The 16014-nt window shown below is 40.4% G+C and overlaps 4 protein-coding genes across 8 annotated transcripts in view; 2 read left to right on the plus strand and 2 right to left on the minus strand.

Moving 5' to 3' along the window:
* The window catches only part of LOC105384034, a 37065-nt gene extending 35383 nt beyond the window's left edge, over positions 1–1682 (minus strand). For all 3 annotated transcript variants that reach the window (XM_048627916.1, XM_048627915.1, XM_048627914.1), the window contains exons 1-2: positions 1368–1682; positions 1010–1072 (exon numbers count right to left, since the gene is read on the minus strand). In XM_048627916.1, coding sequence (XP_048483873.1) covers positions 1010–1072; positions 1368–1482 — 178 coding nt within the window. In that variant the 5' untranslated portion in view covers positions 1483–1682. The remainder of the gene's footprint in view (positions 1–1009; positions 1073–1367) is intronic.
* A 218-nt stretch (positions 1683–1900) lies between these two features.
* Positions 1901–5366, plus strand: LOC105384054 (dnaJ homolog subfamily C member 2). Its single transcript, XM_011554215.3, has 2 exons — positions 1901–3024; positions 3585–5366. The coding sequence occupies exons 1-2, from the start codon at positions 2155–2157 to the stop codon at positions 4623–4625; spliced, it is 1911 nt and encodes a 636-aa protein (XP_011552517.3). The 5' UTR covers positions 1901–2154; the 3' UTR covers positions 4626–5366.
* Positions 5367–7062: 1696 nt separating this feature from the next.
* On the minus strand, positions 7063–9834 carry LOC119690611 (coiled-coil domain-containing protein 50). The gene has a single exon (XM_038106269.2). It carries the CDS (start codon positions 9376–9378, stop codon positions 8035–8037), a length of 1344 nt encoding a protein of 447 aa, XP_037962197.2. The 5' UTR covers positions 9379–9834; the 3' UTR covers positions 7063–8034.
* A 2684-nt stretch (positions 9835–12518) lies between these two features.
* On the plus strand, positions 12519–15651 carry LOC105384035 (glutathione S-transferase 1-like). Of its 3 annotated transcripts, XM_048627540.1 has the most exons (6): positions 12520–12903; positions 13186–13472; positions 13679–13823; positions 13917–14114; positions 14357–14473; positions 15458–15651. In XM_048627540.1, exons 2-6 carry the CDS (start codon positions 13426–13428, stop codon positions 15647–15649), a joined length of 699 nt encoding a protein of 232 aa, XP_048483497.1. In that variant the 5' UTR covers positions 12520–12903; positions 13186–13425; the 3' UTR covers positions 15650–15651.
* Positions 15652–16014: the final 363 nt, after the last annotated feature.

A 16014-nucleotide genomic window follows, 5' to 3' on the forward strand; every position in this document is an offset into this window, starting at 1 on the left:
GCGTCTTCAGTTTGCTCGAGAGCATCTCGATTGGAGCATTGCGCAATGGCGGTCGGTCCTGTTTACTGATGAGTGCAGAGTGTGTCTGCATGGCAGTGACAGGAGAGGCCGGGTCTACCGGCGTCCGGGGGAACGATTTGCCCAATGTTGTTTCGCTGAAACAGTAGCATATGGCGGCGGTTCCTGCATGATGTGGGCTGGTATTTCTCTAGAGGGAAAAACCGCACTTGTTTTCGTGCCTGGAGGCGGCCGAGGAGGCGGGTTAACAGCTGATCGGTACATCACCGACATTCTACTCGGTCATGTTGTGCCCTATGCAGAATTTGTCGGTGAAGACTTCGTGCTAATGCACGACAATGCCCGCTGCCACACGGCACGAGTCAGTCGGCAGTTTCTGAGAGAGAAGGAATTGCGCACGATGGACTGGCCTGCGCTCAGTCCTGACCTGAATCCCATCGAACACTTATGGGACGAGCTCAAAAGAAGAGTTCGGGCCAGGAATCCAGTCCCTGCAAGCGTGGACGAGCTGAAGACAGCTTTATTAGAGGAGTGGGACGGCATTCCTCAGGAAACTGTCAAAAAGTTGATAAGGTCTATGAGAAACAGGCTGCAGGCTGTAATTAGGGCAAGAGGGGGCAATACAAAGTATTGATTTAAATAAATAAATTTTTATCTTAACATTTTTTGTTTAATTTGTATAATACGATACCCATACCCTTTTTTCCTAAATTCCCGTTTTTCCTACAATTGCGTTCAGACATCATTTATTTCAAAAATGATGAATGGATTTCAATAATAATGATATCAAATTAAAGCTGACATCTTAAGCTTTTAAATGACATATCATTTTTATTATTTCTATTCATAATTTTACTTGTATTAATGTATGTTTGCGCCGTCAAGGCTTGAGTCGATTTGGTTGCTCGCGAGTGTATTTAGTAATATGTACTTAAATCAATAATAAGGTCCTAAGGCTATTTCTATTCAAAGAGTAATATAGTTTCCTTACACAAAGCTAGTCCCAGGGCCTGCAAAACTTCTTCAGTAAGCGGTAGATATTTAACTTCTTTTGCTGAAAAAGGATTATGATATCATTGAAGTGAGACCTTTTATAAGAATACAAATTATGTATTGATATAATAATCATATAAGGTAGTTAAGTAAAAAACTAATTATGAGTTTGGTTCTTCTACCTATTCCATAAACCTGCCAAAGGTAAACAGAGACACATGTGTCAAACTTATAACACCGTTCTTTTAGGTCACCGTCAGGGCGTCAGATGCTAAGCCGATAGGTTAGTTAACTTTACTGCTCAGGGTAAATATAGAAGATACAATATATTATCATGTCGCTAGTTAAATACTCACTCTCGTTGTGGGATATAATGAGGCAGTTTTCGTGCAGCTTCACAGAGCCGTCCTCGTTTGATTGCAGCTCATATTCGTGAATGGTGTTCAAATCAAAGGTTTCTTCCTCATCCATTTTGTGATAGTTTAATTTTACTCACAAATCAGCAATACTTCGCGCCACTTTCTTTGAATGCGTTTTGAGGAGTTGTAAACAATAATAAATGATCTTTCAAATAACGCTCACGGATGTTTGAGTTTCTCTTCATCAACTCAAAACGCTGATGAAAAGGAAGGTCGCCATTTTTGACATATTTTTCACAGGACTCGCTCGATCACAAAATGACACACAGAGTAGGTAAAAGAAAAAATAAAAAGGTGGAAAACTATGTAACATATGCGGATCAAAATGTGAAGAAAAGGGGTTCTTTTCATCATGAACCATTATTTCACATAGACAGATCGTCAAAAGGAGAATAAATTTAATAATAAATTTATTACATAATCATAATCGAATAAATGAAAAAAACCATCCCTAGTTGCAAATGGCGGCAGCATGTCCATATGACGTTTAAGCGACCTTGCGCGACGTCTATTGTCTCTCCATTTCCAATTTTGCAATTTTATACTTAAATATGTGGTAGTTTACTTGTATGTAAAATAATACGACTGTACAAAAACAATTCCAGTCGTATGTGGTGTAAAGTTTTAATGAAATTAGTGAATTGGATGTGTACGGCAGGTGTTACCAAGACGTATAGGTTATGTTCTTAGCGAAACCATATTTTCTGCTTATAAAATTGCCAAAATGAGTGAAGGAGATTCAAGTGGCACCACCAGAGTGGTGGCAATACCGACAGCTTTCGTCCACAAGAAGGTAGAATGCGTGGGAGCCGCGTTCCTGCGGTATTACAACATAAAATGTCACGGGGAAGACGCATTGTTTCAAACGTCAGAGTCCGACGAAAAGGCTGAGGAGGTGATCTTCGAGGACAACGTGGAGTACCTGCGCAGCCTCGAGCCCAAGGAGTGGAAGCAGCAGGACCACTATGCCGTGCTGGGCATCAAGGCGCTGCGCTACAAGGCCACCGACGACGACATCAAGCGCGCCTACCGACAGAAGGTGCTCAAGCACCACCCGGACAAGCGCAAGGCGCAGGGCGAGGACGTGCGCAGCGACGACGACTACTTCACCTGCATCACCAAGGCCTACGAGATCCTGGGCACGCCGCTCAAGCGCCGCTCCTACGACTCCGTGGACCCCGAGTTCGACGACGCCATCCCCACTCAGGGCGAGATCAAGAAGGAGGGCTTCTTCAAGGCCTTCGCTAAATACTTCCAACAGAATGCCCGCTGGTCGGAGAAACGAAATGTGCCTTTACTAGGAGATGATGATAGTACACGGGAGCAGGTTGAGAGGTTTTACGCGTTCTGGTATGAGTTTGACTCCTGGCGCGAGTTCTCGTACATGGACGAGGAGGAGAAGGAGAAGGGGGCGGACCGCGAGGAGCGCCGCTGGATAGAGAAACAGAACAAAGCTGCCCGAGCCAAGCTAAAGAAAGAAGAGATGGCCCGCATCAGGACTCTTGTGGATCTCGCATACTCAAATGATCCCAGAATTCAGCGCTTTAAACAAGAGGACAAAGACAAAAAATTAGCAGCTAAGATGGCCAAACTGGTAAATATTACATAAATTATATAGTAAATTATGTAAATAAACTTTATAAAAACAAACAAATATTGCAAATACTTCAATGAAATCACAAAAATATATTTATGATCAACAGGATACTTCTACACAAGTATACCTTGTTTTAATTTTAAAAACAACTTTTATCTTCACTTCAGCTATGTAACTATAGTATTTCTTTCTTTCTTCTCCTATTTATGTTCAATTGTTGCTTTTTTCCACCTTTTTCTTTTTACTTGTTTGATAGATATTCTTTAATAGTACACAAAACAAATACAGTTTTAATTCCAACATATAGGTACAGAAGGTGGTTTTATCACTAAAAGAAATTTCTTCCAGAATCCAGACCTCTGTTATAATGTACATAATTTTTACTCAAGGGCTTGACTGAATGAAATGAAACCTTGGTGGAAATGCTTTTCATATTCCCGAAACTTCCTTGCTATATAAGCATATACCATTTCCAATGTAGATGTGCACATTTCATTGCAATGTCACTTGACTCTTTTCATTTCTTTATTATTGACATGAATACTGTTCATTTTCAGAATGCTGTACAAGCAAAGAAAGCAGAAGAAGATAGACTAATCAAAGAAGCTCAGCTCGCGAAACAGAAGGCCGACGAGGCAGAGCGAGCGCGGATAGAGGCGGCGCGCGCCGAGCGGGAACAAGTCAAGAAGATCCTCCGCAAGGAACGCAAGGCCTTCCGAGACCTGTGCAAGTCCAACAACTTCTACGCTCAAAATGATAACGAAAATGTCGCACACATGGCCGCCGTAGAGAAGATCTGTGAAGCCATGAAGGTCGGAGAACTACAGGACTTCATCAAAAAATTAGAGGCCAATGGCAGAAGTGCATTTGTGAAAACTATGAAAGAAACTGAAGAGAAATTAGAAGAGGAGAGAAGAGCATTGTTTGACAACAAGAAAGTAGATGATCACAAAGCGAAGCGGGAAGCAGCGCTGCGCGCGCCCATGGAGTGGTCGTCGGAGATGACGCAACTGCTCATCAAGGCCGTCAACCTGTTCCCGGCCGGGACCAACCAGCGGTGGGAAGTGGTAGCAAACTTCTTAAACCAACACGGGACCTTCACCGACGACCGCCGCTTCAACGCCAAAGACGTCCTCAACAAGGCAAAAGATCTGCAAAACACTGACTTCTCTAAGAGCAACCTCAAGAAAGCCGCCAACGAAGAAGCGTTCAACCAATTCGAGAAGGAGAACAAGAAGACGGCCGCCACCGTCGACGACGACAGCATATCCAAGAACGACCCGGTACAGAAGGAGAAGAAGTTAGTCAACGGCACAGCCAAGCCCAAGATGAACGGCGACGTGTCTAAGGAAGTCAAGGCGGAGAAGGAGAAGGAGAAAGAGAAAGAAAAGGACAAAGAGGTACCGAAGGAGTGGACGAAAACTGAGCAGGAGCTGCTGGAGCAGGCGATGAAGACGTTCCCGGCGAGCACCCCCGAGCGCTGGGACAAGATCGCCGACTGCCTGCCGCAGCGGACCAAGAAGGACTGCATGAAGCGCTACAAGGAACTCGTCGAACTGGTCAAAGCGAAGAAGCAAGCCGCCAATCTAGCTAAATAACAAATACTTAACCCTAGATAGCAAGATCCAATTTTAAATTATATATTGCCGTTTTTACGATTCTCTATTAACGGTGGCTTGCGAAGCGCCACGGTGATTGAAAATTCTTTGTGAGAATATCCTGACTACATATTATATTTTTGTGATCACAAAATTAATATCATCAGCGTGTTATAAGTTTAACTTACCTGCTGGATGGTGCGCGAGCGTTTACCATCAAGAATAATGAATAGACAAACACAGACACATCATTCATTTGCACTATAAATATAGAAGCCATCACAATTTGCTATTCTTGATTGTAAATAATGTGGTCTATCATAATTATAGATCAAAATGGGAATGTTTTTGTGGTACGGTTGCGGTGAGGGGGGGTAACAGGGTATAGAGGTTATTTTTACTTATTTTGTAAAGTGATAATGATGATTTCGTGGGTAAATTGTTATTCAAGCCAGATTCAGAACGCACCTTGTCGTAATAGTGAATATTTGAATATACTCAGCTTTTGTGCAGTTCCTCCGTACCTTCAACAGTCTACCGACGGCAGTTACCCTCCCCGCACCGCTTTGCCTACCCCTCTAGGATCCCAGTGAATTGCGCTCTACAACGTTAAATAGTCTAGAAAAATGGCGGCGACCTGAATTTGTCTATGGACACCCTAGGAACAGCTGAGTGTCATATTTTTGTATTTATTACCTAATTGTTTATGTGGTGATGAATATAGTCAATTTAAAATTTTTACTCTTGTCTTATTACTACTGCTTACAGTTCCATTCATCTTGTTAGATTCTCAACAGAAGCCTCCCCCAGAAAACACCTTCCAAAATGTTCAGAATTTATCAACAAAAATATTGTAGTTAGCAGATTGATGCCCTCCACGATACAACGAATCATAGTGAAGTACTTTCAAAAACCTTAACCGGAAACTATTGTGTAATAAATTCATAATCGATGGTTAATTTTGAATGGAAATCTGATAGGGCTAGAAACCATAAGTTACTTACTGACGGTATGCTTACTTGCATAGCCATTGAAGTGAGTAATAGTAGTTTTCATTCGTAGGTTCATCACCATTACAAATAGTAGTCTGCTATACTTCTATTTTTCACCACTAGATGGCTCTAGTAGTTATTTAGGCAGTATTGAAGTAGATTTTCTTTTGTTGTGCTTATGCATCATCACAAATAGTTATACTACAATAAGTAATTATAAATATTATGCACCATCATGATTCATGCGCTGACATACTTCCACTGCTGGACCTAGGGCTTACCCAAGGAGCTCCATTATACCCTGTGTACCTCAATCAGCAATAGTGGTAAACTGGAGCAGACGAGGTAATAGTAGAAGAGAATAAGTAAGTATTAAGTTACCCTCAGTCCATATACCGTAGAGATTATTCAAATCAACAATCACAAAGTCCTATGTGTACGAATAAAATTTTACTAAGCAGATGATGCTTGGATGGACTACCATGTATTCAGTTCAATATGTATAGGTACTTTACATAATATTGTATGTAAGTATGCATGTACCAATAACTTTATAAAAATAGCTTCAGTAAATGCGGCACAAGCACCGGCATACATAGGTACCATACTTATCTAGGTACCTACGTTAGTGTAAGTACCTTACTTATAACTAGGTATGTCGATATAGTTATTTTGTCCTATAGTGGTATGATGACTGCACTATAGCCATAGCAGACCATTAAGATAGGTGTTATGTTGGTACAAATCATACCTGCATTAAACGATTCCGATGTAAGTACCTAAGTACTCCATATTAGGCTGTGATGGAATATATTATTACCAATTTTCAAGCTCAAACTGAACTATGAGCAGCGAGGGTTTATATTAAAGTTCTTATAAAATAGAAATTTAAGTTATCCTATGATATCTGATTGACAGTCTACACGTAACATGAGCGATGTGAGACCGTTCAAGGTCGTTTAGTATTCTTGACTGGAATGTTCAAGTGAAGCTACAAGATACGTAGCAATCAACTGTATAACTAGCTATAGACAACACATGGATGAATAACAAGTTTGTATAGTTAGTAGGCATGGACGTATTAAGTACTACGTAATAGGTAGATGTGCAAGGGGTTGTATGTACCACATCAAGTAGGTATTCAATGAATGAGTGCCTACTACTAGTTTTACCATTTTACTACCTACATCGAACTTACTATTGTTTATTGCGACTATCTCAACTCGTAGATCATCCACCTTGTCCACCTATCACAACCCTGGCTTTAAGTTATAAAAAAATAATGTAGTTATCTATTTATCATCATAGGCATAGGTAGGTAATAGTCACGCAACATTACGCATTCATTGACCTAGTCAGAGCCATACAAACTGCTGCTTACTGCTTACATAATGTGGATGATGATTTTACAAGTTTAGGATGTGAACGTGAAAAAATACAAGAACTTTCATATTACAACAATAGTTTTTATTCAAATTCGAATATAGAGAGAAACAAGTCGCTTTGACTGGAGTTTACTTATAAAAATATTAATTACCTAGGTAGGTACATACATATTTAATTGTAAAATGTTTATAAATAATTCAAGTTTGGTTCAGTTCCCTTAAGGCCGTTAATTGCAATTAAAGCTTATAAAGTAGTCTCTAATTTAATTATACTTATGCACTAGTTATTTTAAATTCAAGTTTAGAGAAAGTTGGTTCTTAAATAGACTTTAGTTTTTTATGTAAATGTAAACTCTTCTAGGTGCTAACTGCTAAGCCAGCTAAAGCTACTTACCTAATTACATTATCAATGTAGATACTTTGATAGTGGAATTGAGAGCACCAATGTTGAATATTATTACTTATAATAATGGAAAGTATTTATTGAGTTCAACAAAATAAATTTGAAAAGTTCAAAATCAGTCTTGAAGTGGAAAAGAGATTATTTCAGTGAAAGAGATTCATATATTATTGCTTTCCAAGAAAGCAGAACTATACTATATGACCCAGGACTTTTGAGCTTTTTAAGTCAGCATCACATCATTAACATCATCAATCACATTAGTCATGTCTGGAAGAGTCAACTTAATCACCACCAATCAAGATAAATAATATCAATCATAATAATCACATACAGGAATGTATGTTTGCAACTTAAAAATACTCTTATGTGTAATAAAAAGTGACTTATCAAAACATAAAATGGCTCATTGGTTTCTTGCAGCTGCAATTATTACCAAATAAAAATATAAAGTAAGTATCTATAAAAACATCTAAAGATACATTTATAAAATAAAAATAAACTAGTTCAGTTAATTAAACACTCTTCTAGTATGATTGATTGCCACCTCATTGGAAAGTTGCCAAATCTTACATAATTTAACAAATTAATATCAAATCAAGTTAAAGATAGTGTAAGGCACAGATGATAAGTTATTGAATCTTGCATCCCTTTCTTTTCTTGTGCACCTGTTCTTGTTTGTTTTTCTTCTTGTTGAGGGCTTCAGCTGTGATGTCAGATATGACTGACAGTCTTTTGGAGGGGTCGCTGCAGTCGTGGCCGCGGCTCTGAGAGGTGGAGCTGTAGTCAGGGGGGAAGGTGGAGGTGTACACATTGTTGTTGTCACTGTAGCTGTGGGACATGCCGGGGTGCGGCACTCCAGGGGGACCGGTATCAGCCTGGTCTGTGGGGTAGTGAGATGCGGGCCGGATGCTGACAGGGTCAGGGAATCGAGGCTTCTTGTTGGCGGCGGGCGGCGGCGGCGGCTGTCGGTGCTGCATGGCCGCCACGCTGTGCGAGCTCGGCTGCTCATGGTCCGTATCATCATGTGATACGGACCATGAGCAGCCGAGCTCGCACCCTCCTACATCAGTCCTCCTGGTGAAACTGTCACTGTTATAATATTGTTTTGATATTTCTTTAGACTGTAAGGCACTGGCTTTTGACTGAATTTGTTCCTTTTCAAAAGGTTCAACATAGTTCAAGTCTGAATCAACAGACTTGCAGAGTCTCATGCCATTTGTTTCTCGAATAAGGTCCTGTGGATTGCTGTATGCATCAAGCAGCTGTGCCTGTGAGCTCTGAGACTCCCCCGCCTGCCCCTCGCTCTGCTGCTGAGACAGCCTTTGCTGCTTTTTCAGTAGAGCCTTCTGTTTCGCTTTCTCTTTGGCTCTTTGCAACTTTTTGTACTCTCTCTCCTGGAGGAGGCGGGCGAGCTCCCCGTCCTGCGCCTCCACAGCGCAGCGCATGTCGGCCGCCAGCAGCGCGTCGCCGCCGTCCGCGTGGCTCAGCTCGCGGGCCAGGCGCGCGTCGCGCTCCTCCTGCCACAGCCGCCGCCGCATCTCCTCCACCTCAGCAGGGGACAGGCCCAGCTCGTCGGGGCTGATGTCGGGCAGCACGGGAGCGGGGGCGGGCGCGGGGGGCGGCGCGCGCGAGGGGCCGGGCTGCAGCGGGCGCGCGGCGGCGGCGGCGCGCTGGCGGCGCAGGTGGATCTCGGCCATCTGGCGCGCGATGTCGGCGTCGCGCTCGGCCTGGCGGCGCCGCGCGCGCTCGCGGCCGCGCGCCTCGCTCTCCAGCTGCTGCTGCTCGCCCAGCGCCACGGGGAAGTCCTCGCGGATCTGCTGGTTGCGGCAGCGGTTCTCGCACAGGCGCGAAGAGATCTCGCGGTCCTGCAGGCGGTGCGCCAGCGCCCCGTCCGCGCGCACCAGCCACTGCTCGCGCAGGTCCGTCACGTGGCCCAGCTTGGGCATCGTGTCGCGCGCCTGGAACCCCGCCATCGCCGAGCGAGACGCTTTCACGAATCACCGAGCGAGATCTCGGATTACGCTTTCCAAATTGTTCCTATCGTCGCGAGACGACACTGCGGATGGATTACGTTGGCGTAATCGTAACAGTCGCACTTAATTGTGTTTTGGCACGTATGAATGAGCGAGTCTCGTATGATGACTTGACGAGTCTGGGCACAAAACATGAACTTCACTATAAACACAACACACGCGACTGACAACTTTCTTCGGGCATCGCCGCCCCCGTGGGAATTTCGATGGTAAACTTTTTATACTTTGCGTGTGAACTTCGGGTCTGAACAATGGGGACTATAAAGTTTGATAATCTACATAATTAAATAGCGATGAATGCACGGTTCACCTCTCTCGTCTCGTTTCATTTTCTTCTGTTTCCTCCCCCCGCACCTCGAAATTCCAATCCTCGATGACAATTGACAGATTGAATGACAGTAGTTTTTTTTTCGACTTACGATTACATAGTGATGTTTTTAGATATATTTTCGATTATAAAAAATAAATGTATAGAAACAACCATAAATTAAATAATACAGGGTGGCTTTTCTAAATAGGTCATACATATAGCCAGTAAACAGTTTCATTACTGAGGAGCAGAAATAAAATAAAAAATAGCGAGGAGCGGTGGTAGCTCAGTCGGGTAAGCGCTCGCTTCTCACGCCAGAGATGCGGGTTCGAATCCCGGCGCTGACATGTACCAATGAGTTCTTTTCTGAATTTAAGTACAATGTATACCATCGCTCTTACGGTGAAGGAAAACATCGTGAGGAAACCTGCATATCTAGATTTAGCACATCTAGATATGTGAACCCACCAACCCGCAGTGGACCAGCGTGGTGGGCAATGGTCCAAGCTTAGGAAGGCAGTTTAGACCTTGGGGATATGCACAAAGGTTCCATTCGAGAGAGCCAGGTGCAGGTACTGACACCCCCACACAGAATAGAATAGAAATAAAAAATATGTTTTAAATTAAATTACTAAAAAAGTAGTTAGCTCATTAGGGGCCGTCCATTAATCACGTGAGGTCGTTTTTCTCATTTTTTGAGCCCCCCCTCCCCCCTGGTGATATTTGGTGAGGTTTGGGACCAACCCCCCCTCCCCCCCCTGGATCACGTGTATTTTTTTGGAAGTCTATGTAAAGGCAATTTTCGACTAGAAAAAAAATTGGTCATACTACAAATCGTTAAAATTTTTGCGCCGTCTAAAATATCGGTTTAGAAATACCTAATTTATGACAAAAAATTAACCCTCTACTGCATGAATTATGAAGGGATTGAGATAAAAAATATTTTGTACTTGAATATCGTTTAATAAGGGATAATAACAACATTTTTAAGTAAAAAAAAAATTTACCTACTTTATTTTAGAAAAAAAAATTAGGAGCCAGAAATGGCTTCGTATGCACTGGTACTTGGTATATCTATGCCATTTATGGCTTCCTATGCACTACATAGACAGATATCAGTTTTTCTGAAAATATTTCATATAATTAATTTTCTGATTAGACATACCAAAACTATAAACTTTTCATAATTGGATTGAAAAATGGTTAATTCTGTTTGTTTCTATCAAATTCAAACACAGCTAAAGCAGGTCTTCACCTCTACAGGTACAGTTTAACGTTTTTTTGGGATGGTCCAGGAGATTCGTGTCTACCTGTAAGAATGTCTGTTCTGCTAGCATTTGATAACATTGAGGAGTCTCCCTTGCCATCTATCCTGGGATATGGTAGCTGGACTACTGCAGGAGGCAAATAAATACTATCACAATTCCTGAATTGCTTTATTATAGCTCTTTTTTCGGATCAGCAATTTATCAGTGACAAATTATTATTAAATCAGAACATATATATATTTTTAAATAATACAAGTAAATTTAGTGAATTAGTAAATTTTAAAATTTGTAAAATAAGTCATTAGTGAAATTACGTAAGGAGTCAACATCAGGTATTGTATTTTTTTAGGTATTAATAAGCGAAGTATTTGTTCTGAAAAGATAGGTTAAAAATCTAGTAAGTATGTACGAGTGCATAGGAAGCCATTTCTGGCATAAATATTATAGCCTCAACGCATAGGAAGCCAGAAATGGCTTTCTCAGATAATTGAGAAAATAAGATATATAAAACTAATAATAATTAATTAATTGAAAAGTTCCAGAAAATATAAGGTATGCACAAAAGGAAAACATTTTTTTTACTACCGACAACGTACTTTTTATATTTTTTGCAGAATTTCAAAGTTTCAGAAAAATCACATTCACAGAAAGCAATCATTGCACCTGGGATAAGGTGCGATTTTATTCGCAGATGACACATACCATGGACAAAAAAAATATGTTTAAATAAACAAAGAAGTGACTAAAAGTATAGCGATATCATTTTTTAAATATTTTTTTTGGTTGGGGTAGAATAAAATGTTAAATTCCAAGAGCCATTTATGGCTTCGTATGAAGTAAAGGGTTAATACACGTGATGTCTAACGAGAACCCCCCCTCCCCCCTCGTGATGTTTCGTGAGGTTTTCAGTACCCCCTCCCCCCCCATTTGAGCCTCACGTGATTAATGGACGGCCCCTTAGATGTTATCAACAAAGTTCTAAAGATTTTATTTTATTAGTATTTTATTTATTTATTAACAAAAATTTAGTAATATATGTATATGTACAATATATAATATATACGCGTTGCGCTCGCCCCCTGGAACACACGACAGATATGTGGATTACGTTTACATACTTGTATAAAGATAATGCCTTATCTGTTAATGGGCAGCAAAACAAAGCTAATTTCAGATGGCACTTTAAGCTCCAATTTCTCCATAGTCAGTTCGATCGTAACCAGGAAAAGTTTGTATAGTGTACAAAAGGTGATGCTTAAAATATTTTCTGGGGGTAGTAATAGTTAATATTTTTTACCTATGAAAAAAAAACCTTAATATAAATAAATAATGTATGAAAATAATCTTAGTTACAGTCGTCGAAATATAATAGGTCCGTTTGGACAGCTCCAAAATGTATGGGATGACAGCTGGTGTCAAACCGAAATCATAAAAAATCTACTTAAACAATAATAAGTAACTTTTGGTGTTTTAAAAGTTCTTTTTTCTTTCGGGTTTCGGCCGTTAAATAATAAGCCAGATTATGTATCTTTTTATGTATTTCATCAAGTAAATCAAGAGTAAATAGCAAATTTGTGTAGCTGTCCAAACGGGCCTATAGTTATTTCGACTACTGTAGTTAGTAGACTATTCAGTTTTAACAAGGCAAAGTCGGTTTCCAGCACCACACTCCAAAAATAAAATAAAGAAAATCATAAAAAAATATCACTAGGCCAGCGTGACTAGGCCTAAAACCCTTTCTTTATTGAAAGGAGACCCCCTGCCCCAGCAGTGGGGACATGATTGGTCGTTAAAAGTTACTTCATCAAAGACAGTAACAGTATATTCCTGCAAACGTAGGTCTAGGTAAAGTACCTACTCAAGCACCGTGCATGGAAGGTCTAGTAGGTAAGTATTCTTTATTATCATAGGTTCTCGTCTCGAGTCTCGCGTTCGACACATTCAGAATACCTACTGCGTACGTACATAACTAAAAAAATAACTCGTAACTTTAGGTGTAAGGTTATAATTTTTTTTGGCCTTTTACGGTTATGTAGGTTTGTAGGAGTACCAAAAAACATCTTAATTTACCTACCTAACTTTTTTTAAGCAGTTCATGAAAGAAGTACCCATAAGTATACCTACCTAAAATACCTAACACGATTTACTTAATTATTCTATTCTTCTTAGGTACCGTAAACATTAGATCCATCAATGCGTATGAATACCAAATCACCTTTATAGTTTGAGAGTTTCATGTGGGATGAATTCCAGATTTGAGTTCATACATAAACAGACGCATAATGCAGTTTGATTACATGACCCTGCCGATGCCGTCGTCGCTACTGCCGTGTGAATCATCAGTTATTCTTGAGTTATTCCACGACTCTAGTCGCGTCAAAGTGTCCTCACGATTTTAATTGCTGAAACATGATGCGGAAGCTACTGTTTAGAAATTCGCCGACAGACCTAGTAAGGTAAAGTATTAATTATTAGATTACTTATACCTAGTTTTAAAACCTTAATAGGTGCATCCTACGCTACTACTTAGTTAGGTAGGTACCTACATAAAACTTCCATGAGTTATGTTGAAGTTTATCAACTTACCTACCTACCTCATTGTGCCTATCTGACATCAAATATCCAATGAATACAATAAATTGTGTTAATTTGTATGTTTCAGATGCAAGTCTATAACATTATATGGGGACGACATCTCACCGCCAGTGCGCTTTGTTCAGATGACGGCCGATCTGCTCGGGATCCAGTATAAATTCAAGAAGGTTGACCTTTTCAAACAGGAAAACAAACAAGATTTTTTCAAGAAGGTATGTTTGTAACTACTTACTCTGAAACCTGATTGAGAAGCGAAATTTTAATTGGTTCAAAGAAAATAAAGGACACTTTTCTTTGCATTTCAGGTAAACCCTCTCCAGAAAGTGCCAGCCCTCAAAGTCGGTGACACTGTGATCACTGACAGCCATGCGATAGCCATGTTCCTGTGTGAGAACAGCGATGGCCAGACATTGTACCCCGACGACCCCATCATCAGGCCCATAGTCCAGCAAATGATGTTTTTCAACAGCTCTACTTTGTTCAATATTGATAGCACTATCTATGTAAGTTCATTTTATGTCACTCGAGGTATTTTCATTACTAAGGTAGGTAACTAGGTACCTACCTATATCTACTAATAGCTCAGTGCGTTATCTTTCCAAAATTACTGTTTCCCTTAATACACATACTTAAGTTATGTATAAATATCAGTTTATCACATATTTTGCTCACTGTAGGAACATGATGGTTGATAATGACGGTAGTAATGTTACCGTCGTTTTAAGCACAATATCTTTGTTTACAGAGCAATTTCTTCGCTGGATCTGAGTCAATAGATGCGAACTTAGTCAAGGATTGGACATTGGCGCTGGACTATTTAGAATATCAACTTCGTAAACACGAATGGCTGGCCTACGACAAGGTATAACATAACAGAATTCCCATACATGTAGGTAGGTAAATAATAGTAAATATACTCTGCCATCGCGCGAGAGAAAATAGTTAGGTAAGTAAGTACTTACCTATTTACACAAAACCCATCAATAGAAAACTTTATTGCAGGACTGGAGGGTCATTACCATAGTTCCCACGCTTGTTGGGATGGAAATATTCCAACATATTTAACATCCAAGGACACAGGGCAAATTTAACAGTTACCTATCTGTCTTTGAAAAATAGGAATATACTTAAGTAAGTCATCATCACGACCCATTACGTCCCCACTGCTGGGGCACGGGTCTCCTTCCAATGAAGGAAGGGATTAGGCCTAGTCCACCACGGTGGCCAAGTGCGGGTTGGTGGACCCCAACACAAGCAAGCTTGTGCTGAGAGAGTTGTCGGGTAAGTGGGCAACCCGACTGTCAGATGTTTTCAAGCCGCCCGAAGGCCTCTGACTAGGCTTAACGACTGCTGCCGAAGCAGCAACCGGGACCCACGGTTTAACGTGCCGTCCGAAGCACGGAAGCGTCCAGAAAAGCACCACTTGAAATTGGTCACCCATCCAATGGCTGACCGTGTCAGTTGTTGCTTAACCTCAGCGATCAGTTACGATCACTGAGGCCCGCTCGACTACGGACGCTTCGCACTTAAGTAAGTACTTATGCTAAATATGACGAGAGTCATGATTCACTGATTACAATTAGTGCGTCATCAAGTCAATTGCAGAGCAAATAGTAATTTTAACTGATTTAAACAATATTATTGAACAATACCGCGATTATAGTTAACCAAGAAAGTTGGTAATATTTGTTTGGATTTGTCATACCTAATTTTCGTTTCAGACTTGAGTTTGAAATACAGCGCTGGGATTCGTTAGTTGTTCAGTAAAACTTTGTTGATGCTTTGGTATGTACCCAACTTGGTCAAGAAATTTACCATCATAACATATTCATTATTTGTCCAACAGATGTCGTTGTGCGACCTATGCTGCGGCGCCACAGTTAGCACTCTGCAGCTATTGATACCTCCGACTGAAAAACACAAGAAAGTCAATCGCTGGATCAAAAGACTTGAAGAAATACCCTGTCACAGTATAAATAAAATTGGATTGGATAGATTACAATTTTTTATAGATCAAATAAAAGATGTAGCACACTGACATTGGTTTAGATTTTTATTTAAATTACCGTGTTTAAATTATTTGTGCCCGAACTTTAGGTTATAATATATAGGTGCACTATACGTACCTAGGTTAAAATATTGGTAGTTAAATGGAGTAAGGTCAAGGCTCGGGCAAGGGAAGCAAACAAAATATGATAGACTGTCGTGTTAAAAGTAATAATGACCGTATAGATAGTAACGATAAGAAACAATCAAATAAAAAATAAAACCATTTTCATACAGCGACAAGATTATAAGAGGTAAGTAGGTATATAGTAGGTATAAAACCTGAATTAGGTATTTTATATAGGTAATAAAGTCTTCTTCAGTTATTTAAAGCCTTCAGTCTTACAGAGAAACATA

The sequence above is a fragment of the Plutella xylostella genome, chromosome 19 (assembly GCF_932276165.1).
Source record: "Plutella xylostella chromosome 19, ilPluXylo3.1, whole genome shotgun sequence".
NCBI lineage: Eukaryota > Metazoa > Arthropoda > Insecta > Lepidoptera > Plutellidae > Plutella > Plutella xylostella.